The 11645-nt window shown below is 38.9% G+C and overlaps 1 protein-coding gene across 2 annotated transcripts; it reads left to right on the top strand.

Moving 5' to 3' along the window:
- The first annotated feature begins 207 nt into the window (after positions 1 to 207).
- Positions 208 to 6592, top strand: LOC123980334 (toll-like receptor 13). Of its 2 annotated transcripts, none has more exons than XM_046064664.1 (4): positions 208 to 285; positions 1072 to 3639; positions 4865 to 4982; positions 5074 to 6592. In XM_046064664.1, the coding sequence occupies exons 2-4, from the start codon at positions 1158 to 1160 to the stop codon at positions 5318 to 5320; spliced, it is 2847 nt and encodes a 948-aa protein (XP_045920620.1). In that variant the 5' UTR covers positions 208 to 285; positions 1072 to 1157; the 3' UTR covers positions 5321 to 6592. The 2 variants fall into 2 exon arrangements, with proteins under 2 accessions (XP_045920620.1, XP_045920621.1); XM_046064665.1 differs by having other exon boundaries at positions 5096 to 5201.
- The last annotated feature ends 5053 nt before the right edge of the window (positions 6593 to 11645 follow it).

The following is an 11645-nucleotide window of genomic DNA, read 5'->3' as shown; positions in this document are numbered from 1 at the left end:
TAGCCATTTTTTACTTACATTCACTGAACCTACACTGTAACAGTTTAGAGCCACCCTGCGAGGGGCCGCCTCCTACTTTGAAAACCTCTGCACTACAACTTGGTCAGCATGATGTCCATTTATAGATTTAAACTTCCTTTATTTCAAAGGTCAAAATAAGAGACGCAGCTCTTCTACATTCACACTCTGTCTGTGTTAGCTGATACTTTGCATGAATTGTCCTTTGCTGACATCAAAATCACACCAGATTGGACCTTGGACAGCATTGCTCCGTGTGACCTGAAGGTACGTAAATAATGTTTGAAGAAATATTTAGATCCTTTACTTAAGCAAAAGCAGCGACACAGCAATTAAATGAGAAGCATGTCATTACAAGGAGTTCTGCATTGAAAATCTTAAGTAAGTAGATATACATTTACATTACTACATTTAGCTGACAGTTTTCTCCAAAGCAACTTAAAACTGTTATGTAGAAGTCTGGAGCAACTAGGGGTTAAGTGTCTTGCTCAGGGACACATTGGTGGATGTGTCACAGTGAGAACTGGACCCAGATCTCCCGCTCCACGTCAAAGGTATGTGTCTTGTCCACTGCCCCACTGGTGCATATAGGCTAGTTGTGCACATATTGTGAAAGCAGACTTTTTAAAAATTTGGAATTGGACATAAAATCATTGTCATTTTCTGGTGATACGGTTTTACAATATATTTTTGTCTGACATTCATTTGTTTACTCGTACCGTTATATTGTTATAAATTTAGCTCACAATGTTACTTAAAGAGCTACAGAATTTCATTCAGAAAAGAGAGTAAATGTCGATAAGCAGTCTAACCATTGATCCTTGAAAGTGGTGGCCTGGGGACTGTACTCCGAAGCAGGATTTGAGGCTAGTGTCCTACGACAGCGCTTTACTTCTTACTCACAAAGCTCGTGACAAACTGAGGTGTCGTTTTCAAGTGTATTTATTAATATTTTACATTTGGAAATCCTAAAGTCGATCAAATTGCCATTCCTAGCATTATTTGGAAATGCACTGTACAGTAATGTTTTATTTCTTCTTTCATCCTCCTCAGATGTGAAGTGCTGAACCAAAATATTCTCCACCTCCAACAAGCTTCTCGAGAAAGTGAACAAAACAGTGCTGCTCCCAGAGATCAACATGCAAGCTATGGGAAGTTGGTCTCTGTTCCTTGTCTGTCTTCTGTCTTGCCGGCTTCATTACAATCCCTTTCTGGCTTTTTCACTTAAAAACTGTACGTTGGCCCATTCTGAAAATGCTAAAAGTCTGTGGGTTACTTGCACAGCTCGAGACCTCACTGCTATTCCCGATGACATTCCCAGAAATGCGACATCACTGGATCTCAGCTCAAATCAACTTTTAAACATCACCCGGACAGATTTAAGATGTTTATCAAAGCTCATTGATGTACAACTTAAATATAATCTGATTTCACACATTGATGATGGAGCTTTTGCAGACTTGGTAGAATTAAGGTTCCTTATTATGGATGACAATGAACTAACAAACCTGACAGACAACATGTTTCAGGGGCTGTCCAAATTAGTCTTCCTGTCTCTTGACAGCAACAAAATCTCATTTATCTCCCCTGTATCCTTTGAGTCCCTGGTCAGCATAGAGACAGTATATCTGGGCGCCAATCTGCTACAACAAATTACAGACATTGCTCCAATCTTAAAACTATCAACTTTAAAGAGATTTCACCTTTCGTATAACAAGTTTGACTCTTTTCAATCAGACGACCTGCCTTTAAACGTCTCAAACCTCGAGGTACTGCAGCTAAGTATGAACCCACTGAGAAAGTTCAGCATTACTACAGATATATTTCCTTATCTGTACTCTCTCGACTTTTCTAAGTGTAGCTGTGACATTGAGTGGGATGTAGCAAACAAGATGTTTCTGAGGAGCCTAACTATTTTGTTCTTTAGTGGAATGTATATTAGCTTTGAGACGTACAGAGCGATACTGCAGACCGCTGACTCGCTACAAAAACTTTCGCTGTTGATGATGGAGAAGCCGATAGTTGAAGGTCTCATAGACGTCGCCTGCCGAATTCCTTCTCTCAGATCTCTAGATGTAGAGGTTTGCAAAATTGGTACCGTAGACGATGACATGCTGAGGTCTTGTTCTCTGCTCAATAATCTCACTTTGTCCAGTAATGACCTGTCCGAGTTGTCCGAGCATTCGTTCAGATCAATGACACAGCTCAGGCTTCTGGCACTGGACGGTAACCACTTGTCTAAACTGCCACTTGCGCTCCGAGGACTCTCCACACTGGAAATGTTGGATCTAAGCTCCAACTTCATCAGTGAGCTTGACTGCCTCGACTTCCTGAATTTGACAAGATTAACAAACCTTAATCTCAACCACAATCGCATTTCAAAACTTCAAGGCTGTGTTTTTAAAAACTTAATCAACTTGGAAGTCCTCGATATTGGAGAAAATGCTTTTTTCACTTTTGACAAGACCTTCAGCGTTAACTTGTGGAAACTAGAATCTTTGAATTTGCACAACAATGGCCCCTTACAGCTCATGCAAGGAGACTTTAGGAATCTGTCTTCCCTCAGGGTTTTGGATTTAGAGTCAGACAAACATCACAATGTGAATGACGGGGCTTTCGAAGGACTCGATAATCTCCAAACTCTTAGTCTTTCTCTTAGTAATTTCCTAAAGGAGGTTTTCAGAGAATTACCACAATTAGCAAATCTGACACTACATCTTACTTTTAACTGGAATCAGAAGAGTTCTCAACAAAATGACGAGCCACCTTTCTTAAAGTTAACCAATTTGAAGAAGCTTGTGCTTAAAGTTTACGACACATTTATAACTGAGATTTCATCAGATCTGCTCAAGGGTCTGATATCTTTAGAGTACCTCATGACTGAGAGATTTTTCATGAAGTCTTTGCACCCAGACACGTTTAAATACACTCCCCAACTTAAGAGTCTTCAGATAATCCACAGTGATCTGTCAGATTTAACCCCTGAACTGTTCTGGCCAATCCCAAACCTGCAGTCGCTCGACCTCTCCAACAATAAATTCAGGTCTTTAGATTTCCTGGCCAGGGCCAACCTGCGTTCTCTCAGCTGGCTGAAACTCAGTGAGAATGCATTGTCCATCATCAATGAGACAGTCTTTCAGTCCCTCCCGGCCTTGACATATCTGGACCTGACTGATAACCCTCTGACATGCGAATGCTCTAATTCTGGTTTTAACCAATGGGTGCAGAGCACCAACCAGACACAGGTTGTTAATGGCCACCAGTATACTTGTGCCTTTCCTGTGAGCCAACAGGGAAATATGTTCCTGGACTTTGACATTGAATCCTGTTGGATAGACGCCGGCTTCCTCTGCTTCATTTCTAGCGCTAGTCTCACTGTGCTCACTCTCCTCACAACATTCATCTACCACTTCATGAGGTGGCACCTAGTCTACGCCTACTACCTCTTCCTGGCCTTCCTCTATGATAAGAAGAGGGGAAAGAAGGGCACTCGTCACCACTATGATGCTTTTGTGTCCTACAACGTTCACGATGAGGCCTGGGTCTACAGAGAGATGCTTCCAGTGCTGGAAGGAGAGCAAGGCTGGAGGCTGTGTCTGCACCACAGAGACTTCGAACCAGGTACAGACGCTCTGTTTGTCCTCAAACTCTTTCTATCAATCTGGGATCAAACATCAACAAACATTTGATAATCTCTGCTTCCTCTTTCACTTCCTCTGTGATTGACTCTTCTTCCCTTTCAGAGTTGTTTGAAATGTTTGACCAAGGCACCATCTGTTTTTAAAGAACCTTCATTCATGACAATAATGAATTTCACATCCTCATTTGGGCCAATGTCATAATCAAATAATGAGTATTCAAGTCACTTTTGTTTGCAGTCTAACTGAGCCTTCACATCAAAAACAGAACTGCCTTTAAGACATGCAAAGGGCTGCGTTGGTGTGGGTTGTTTCTTCAGATACTAGTGAGATCAGGAAGTGCGATCTGTGTGTGTGAAGACATACTAGACACCCAAACACTGTACATCAATCTATAAAACCATGAGACAGGATTTAAGTACTCTACTGTAGAAGATTTTCATGGAAAATGTAGAGGAAACACAGAAGAATGTCTGCTTGTACGTTTTTGATTAGCCATCACAGGGTGTTCCCGGCTGACTTTGCATTATGTGGTGAAAAAGTGGGAGCGAGATTCAGCTTTTCGACAAACAACAGTACATTTTCTTTGCTAGAGTTCACCTCCAAATATGTTAAGGTGGCTGTATTTTTTATTTTCAATGCAGTGCTTATGTTGGTATGAACAAGGCCTTAGTGGGTCACACTCCAGAGACAAATCAAGTGAGTAAAGATACAGTTGGTTAACATTAAATTCCCTCCTTATGTTTCCATGTTCAGCTGCAGTGGAAAGATAGTAACACATATTTGGAATTTTGTCTTAAAGAGACAATGTTTTGCAACATTTCCACTTCAATTGTCTAACTCATATTAATTTTAGACAAACTTAGCAACATGTTTTTTCACAGAACAAGGTCCATTTAAATAGTTAAATATATATTTTTTCAAGAGAGACTTGGATGTGATGTGAGAGAAGCTTTGTCCAAATCTAGGGTCTGGATCTTTCACAGGACGTAGGGAGCAAGGTGCTTTTGTCAGAGTAGGCTACATAAAAAATTTTATTTGTGTCTCACAAAGACCAAAACTAATGTTGCATTCAACGAGTATCTCTACAGATATAATTTCTGCGTAGAAAAAAGTAAATTACTATTTGTGGTAAAAAGGGATTTCTTAAACAACATGATGGTCAGTTTGAATGAAGTGCCTTGTCTGCATGGCTGATGTTTTCATAGGTAAGCCCATCGTAGAAAACATTACAGACGCAATCTATGGCAGCAGGAAGACCATCTGTGTGATCAGCCGGCACTACCTGCAGAGTGAGTGGTGCTCCAGAGAGATCCAGATGGCCAGGTGAGGGCGCTGCCTCTCTTTCCATGCATTAAATGCTCTTATCTCACCTGTTCCCAAATTCATTCAAGCGTCCTGTGTGTGGTTTCTACAGCTACCGTCTGTTTGACGAGCAGAAGGATGTGTTGATCCTGCTGTTTTTGGAGCACATCCCCCCCCAGCAGCTGTCTGCGTACTACCAAATGAGGAGTCTGGTGAAGAAACGCACCTACCTGAGCTGGCTGCAAGCCGTTCAACACACTGGAGTCTTCTGGCAGAGCTTACAGCGAGCTCTGAGTTCAGATGAAAGTGCCACTGAGCATACACCCCTCCTCAATGGACACCTAAGCTCTATTCACTGAGATTTCCTTTTACAACCAGAAATGAGGAAAGAATAATCATTATTTGATTTTGAAATCCAAAACTTACGAATGAAAATTGTTTAGAATGTCATTAAGAGGGGTATACTTCTACTTCACTAAAATAATTGTGGTTTTTTGTACCCTGCTTTCATTTCACAGTTGTAGTTAAGTTAGTTATTTTTCAAATGGAGATTTACCGAAAACAATATATGACATGCTTATAAAATAAAACGCATTGTTGAAAAACCAGCAGGTACTTGTTCATCTCCAGTGAGATGTCTCTCATACCTTCTTTATGAACCCTTAGATTTATCTTGTGACCCTTTGCAGGGGCCCGACTCCTAGGTTGGGAAACACTAGACAAAACAGGCTAAATGTACATAAAGAAGTACAATGATGCATCAGTATTAACAATCTAGTAAAGTGATGTATAATATCAGTTACAGGAGACATTTTACTCCAGAACAAGTACTTGTACTTTTTATACTTTAAGTACGTTCTGCTGATTATACTTTTGTACTTTTACTTTTTTCAATGCAGGACTTTCTTTTGTAGTGGAGTACTTATATTGTGGTACTGGTACTTCTTGAAGTGAAGGGTCTGACAAAAAAAGACTATCAACCTGCATTATGGGAAATGTATTATGCTTTTGAAGCTTGACCCATACTAGAAAATAAAAGTCTGAAGTAAGTTGATGTTTACTTGTTTTTAAATCATGAACCTCTTTCTTTTCACATTCCTAAAACAAAAATTTTAATTGTATTTTTCTTCTTTTTCTGTCAAGTTTTACAGTTTAGACAATATTCACATAGTATGATATCAAGGTGGACATATATATTTCTAATACTGTCATTTCTAATCAAATGGGATGCTAATTGTAATACACATGCTTTTATTCCGTACATGTCATGAAATTTAAATTTTTTTTGATGATTTCGTCTCATTTCATTCACCATGGCTCACTGCTGGTTACTTGGAAACTGTTGCTGTCTGTCACTGCCACCTGAGGGCCGTTTGTGTGTTTGTGTCAAACAAAGACGCTGCATTTTAAATTGTCTCATCAAATACACAAAAACTGGAGTTATAAAACAAACATGGTGTTTAAAGTTTAAAGAATGTTTTTTCTTTTGAGTAAAAACTGAAACAAATATCTGAGATTAAAAATATAGCTTGATCTTTCAAAAGAGATGCAACAAACAGTTTTGCATGTACAACATAAAATATCTGAATTTGTGAGCTTTTGTATTTACTAATAAAATTATTAATAAATAATTGTGTACCGTCTTTCTCTGGCATTATCAGCGAGAACACTTGCAGCAAGTGTCAACATCTTCACATTACAACTCTGGAGATATGAATGCCGTCCACAGGTTAAATAATGTAATAATTAGTAGTGTGAAACTAAAAATAAAAAATACAAACCACAAATTATTATCAAAATACCATACATCTGACAAATGTTTAAATATAAGATCGTTATCATATCAAATTATCAAATAAATCAATACATACAGACGATGCCTTGAACCAATAACGATAAAGGCAGATGCAGGTGGATTGTCACCAACATAATAAGCTCCCAATACAACACCAAATGTCCTGATTCAACTATTTGAAACCAAACTCAGAATCAACCACTAGGGGGCAGAAAAACACACAATGTTGTGGCTGTAACAGCACAAGTTGAAAGGCCTGAACATTTAACAGTGATTTTTTAAACTTTTGTTGGCCCTTAAGGCCATCTTTTTAGGTCCGCATTTCTCAGGAGAGCAGCAAGAAGAAAACAGTTAAATCTTTAAATGAACTATATTTAAATTGATGGTCGCATCATTCATTTTTTTTAATTAAATTTAATGCTTTATCTTTAGTTAGTTATTACTTGTTGTGCTTTTCCTGCTTTGACAAGTCAAAATTTTGTTTTTTAGGATCCATCCAAAACCTCATTCAGACATCAACATCTAATCAAACTGGGTGAAATCAGTATGTTTATTCGAGGAGACGAGAGGATCTCTGTTCCCCAAAACACAGAGGCCTGAACTGTGTTGATGATTATGCATCCCTCAAGCCTACCTAGGCGGCAGGTCTCTGGACCAGCTGATTTTCTGTTGTAGTACTTCCTTTTCATTATCTTTCATTAGTAAATTCTTCAAAGACAACGGTTTGTTGTAACTCAATAATTTGCTCAATCCCTTACCAGCAACATACAATTTCCACAACAGTAACTTTGAAGATGGATGACACTCCTAAATGAAACGCAGCAATAATTAATGTTTTTAGTTACACTCGTGTTTGACGAGTCAAATGTCTGTGTGAGGATGTGTGTGGGTCTGCTGACAAACTTAGCTTCGACACGTGGAGGCTGTTTAGATCCACCTTTTCATACCACGGACATTACCACGGACTGCTAAATGGAAATTAGAGATTACGAATGTTTTGACTTGCATCTGTGGTTGACAAGTTAACAACTGACTACGTGAGATTGAGCTGCTGACCGTCAAAACTAGGACATATAGAGATTGGATGTCCAGGTGTAACTAATACCCTCAATGAGTGCCAGTTACTGGGGCCAGTTACTGTGTATGCCGGCTCATGGCATTGTTTTCTGGAACACTTAAACGTTTTCATTATAAATGTTATTATTTACACCTGCTTTTCCTAATTTGACAAGACAAAATGTCCACCAATGAACTAATGTTAGCCAACTAACTAAGTGCCTCTGAAAAACCATCACAGAGTTGACCCTTTAACATTGGCCCCTAGTAATTCTGTTTTATTGAAATAGTTTAAGGGAATGTTTTAGTGTTAAGGGATTTATGTGTCTTGTTATACTCCGATGTTTATATTTCAGTGTGGGAGATTTGCATTGGCACACCAGCTAAAGTATGAAGACCAGAGATGAGAGCTGTTCAACAGTTTATTGTTCTTTAAAATATTCCACTTAAATAGTTAACTGGCAGATGATTGTACAGTCAATTATTGCATCTGGTACACAGTCCACTGGAAAAGTTTAGCAATATCTTGTGCTGACCCACGTGCTGAAGCAAACAAATGGAGAGACTGAGCAGGCCCTCATCAGGCCTCTTATCAGTAAAGGTGTGGCCTGACAGTTTGAAGCTAAGCCCTGCCCCTCCCCCCAGGACTGGGCAGGAAGAGGATTTTATACAGCCACCCCTCAAATGTGGTGTGATGTGTTTTTTTTTTAATCCAAAGCAGCAAATACATTGACTAGACACTGACGGACAACAGTGGTTAAATGTTACGATCAAAGTTATTGCTAGGGACAATTCAGTAGCTGCTGACAAGCCCTAATTTTTTGTACTGTGCCCCAGATGGCTTTTGCCTTTTCATTTAGGACTGCAGTTCTTTTACGACAGCGCCATCTAGTGGATTGGTGGTGGTAATGCACAGCAACACGAAGGAGGTTAACCCTGTCTACTAGCACGCCGGCCCTGACGCCAGTGTTCGCAGCTGTAGGGTTATCCGGTCGACATGCATACAAGCAATAACTTAGGTTTAGGCACACACTGTGATGGTTAGGGTAAGGGTAATTGGCTTCAGGGAGCTGTCAAGAATAACATAGCTAGTCATCTAGCTAGCTGGCAGTATCAAAGTAAACCAGGGTCCTACAAATGCAGTTCCACTCCTACGATTGCGGTCCTGAAACTGCAGCCTCGGGTACTGCAGCTACTACTCCCCTAGGGATGGCACCCTAAAGGGCTGCTTATGTCGCCTTTAGAAAGCGCTATTTGTATTAATCTGTGTTTTTTAGGAGCAATGACAATCACACAGACAACCAGATTCTGTTAATAAATTCAATTGAGTGATCTTAGATATTTATACAGTGTGTAGTCTACATTTCTTCAACAATGACTAAACATGCTTTATTGTGCCAATAATAGAAATTTCTGTCTGACTTGTGAAAGACAACACAGAAACGAATTCAATGGCATTTCAGCCTCAGGGTTTTTAGTACTAATCTGTCTGTACCTGTTTCCTGCATGTGACACCAGTTTAACAAAGTACACTGCAGAAGGTGAGGCAGCACTCTTTTCTAGTGGAGGTATTTCTATGGGATTAGGACCCCCACAACATACACTAACAGGATGTAGGCTACAGCAGCTATATCCACCTCCCTCCAGGATCTGATACCTTATTTCTTGCCCTCTGTCTCCCTTTGCCTCTCTATAATTGTGATACATAACTGCAAGGAGTTTTGCTGAATTACTGTTTTTGTGAGAACCAGAATGTAGTCAAACTTGAATATCACCTTCCACCCCAGAACGTCTCAAGCAGTCGTAGATGACAGAGGTAGTCTAGCAGGAGAAATAGCTTCCCATGTAGCCTACCTACATGGCATTTTTTTGGTAACCTGTTTATTTAGGACCCTAATGATGTCTAGTTAAGAGTTTTTCATGTTGCCAAGGTCAACTAATGGCCCTTGGGATTTGTTTGGTGGGCAGCTTGACTTGATTTCCACACAAGTTGCGAAAAAAAGGCCAATCGAAACCTGGAATCAAAAGGTCATTGACATGCTACAATGCTACAATCACTTTTCAGTCACATAACACATAACAAAATAAACCAATATCAATTTTTCTATTTTGTTTTGCAATAGTTTCCTGCGACAGCCAAATGAAACTAGTTTATTGTCATATCAATTATATCAGTAGCAATGTTTTTAAATGGATGTCAATTACTCCTCAAAAAATCCTGTCTTTTTGAAATCAAGATAAGCTAATGAAGATCAAGAAGAGGATGAGTTGGAGATTTATGATGAGACGGATGACTTTGTCTTTAAAGTGGCACAAAATGGCATTGGTGGAAAGTAACTAAATGCATTTATTCAAGTACTGTGCTTAAGTACAAATTTGAGGAACCTGTCACTTTACTTTATGCTTTATAGTTCTACTCCACTACATTTGAGAAGCAAATATTATACTTTTTACTCATGTTTCAGTAAAAAAAACTATGACACTGTCATAGATTTAACAATCAATAAAGCATTTAAAATTAGCTCCATTACTCCAAAACATTAAAGTGCTATTTACATGGTAATTCATCATTAGAAATGGTCAAGTAATGTAATGATATAACTGACAAATTGAATGAATGACTTGAATTGAGTAATGTGTAGTTTGGTTTCCGTACTTTTACTTAAGTAAATGATTTGAATTTCTCTTCTACCACTGCCTGTCATCTTTCTGAGAAAGGTTCCTCTAACTGAACCTGTTGAGTGAACCGGAGTTCCTTGTTGTGTTGTGCGCAGATCCCCTATATGATTACATAGACCTTGGGTTTCTGAACAGACTCTACTCTTCCCCTCTTCACTGACAGCAACATCACTTTACAAGAATACTATAATACTGTGGATACTTGAAGGTTCAGTTTGGGAACCAATCCAGAGCGTACAGGTAGGTTTTCTCTTTAATGTTTCAGAGGGTAGACTGAGTATAAATTCAATAAAAAAATGTATTTATGTCATGTGACGTGGGTTACATGATTTATTAACGTAGGTTGGGTAGGGAAACAGAGTTCAAAATCTACATTTTCGGAGGCATGGGCAAACGCTATTGTGGGATATGCTCATATGAGTCATAACTGAAAGTTGGTTAAAACGACCTATGTTGTCTTTCAGGTTGGAGGACTTATTGGAATTAAGCCTACGAAGAAAATGCCCTCACAGTAACCACAATCATTCTCTGACCTTACCATGCTTAACTGATCTCATTTTTTTGTTGCCTAACCTGAACCCATAGTTTATTTCTTATTAGCACGAACCTTTCCTAATCAGGCTAGTTGTGCACAAATGTTGCAGAAAGCAGACTCTTTAAAGTTGGCAATGGACATAAAAATCCATTTCAATGTCTTGTGATATGCTTCAATCAGGATACAAAAAAATATTGTATCCTTATTAATCAGGGAAAATACTTGAGATGACATGCATACATGGTTACCAAATGTTGTGCATAAATACTGCTATATATATATATATAATACTGATATACATTGCTTATACTTTTCAATTATAACATCAGTTCCTGAACAGATGTCGTTATAATAGTTTAGCTTATGAAATCCTAAAATTACATATCTGCTATCACGAAATCCTGTGGTTGGTTTGTTTGCTTTCACATTTTAAGTGTACCGCACCAGGGTTCGTTTTAACTGAACCAAACAAGTTTGATGTGAAGCACCTCTCTTCCCAGAGTTTCCCTTTAGCATGATTAGAAATGCACTGTACAGTAATGTTTTATTTCTTCTTTCATCCTCCTCAGATGTGAAGTGCTGAACCAAAATATTCTCCACCTCCAACAAGCTTCTCGAG

Source organism: Micropterus dolomieu, linkage group LG12 (assembly GCF_021292245.1).
Source record: "Micropterus dolomieu isolate WLL.071019.BEF.003 ecotype Adirondacks linkage group LG12, ASM2129224v1, whole genome shotgun sequence".
Lineage (NCBI taxonomy): Eukaryota > Metazoa > Chordata > Actinopteri > Centrarchiformes > Centrarchidae > Micropterus > Micropterus dolomieu.
Note: the sequence above shows the minus strand (reverse complement) of the source record. Positions and strands in the feature narration are given on the sequence as shown.

Coding starts and splice junctions, on each gene's coding strand:
- LOC123980334 (XM_046064664.1), top strand. CDS start 1,158: ATGCAAGCTATGGGAAGTTGGTCTCTGTTCCTTGTCTGTCTTCTGTCT. Junction 3,640..4,864: donor CCACAGAGACTTCGAACCAG/GTACAGACGCTC, acceptor ATGTTTTCATAG/GTAAGCCCATCGTAGAAAAC. Junction 4,983..5,073: donor AGAGAGATCCAGATGGCCAG/GTGAGGGCGCTG, acceptor TGGTTTCTACAG/CTACCGTCTGTTTGACGAGC.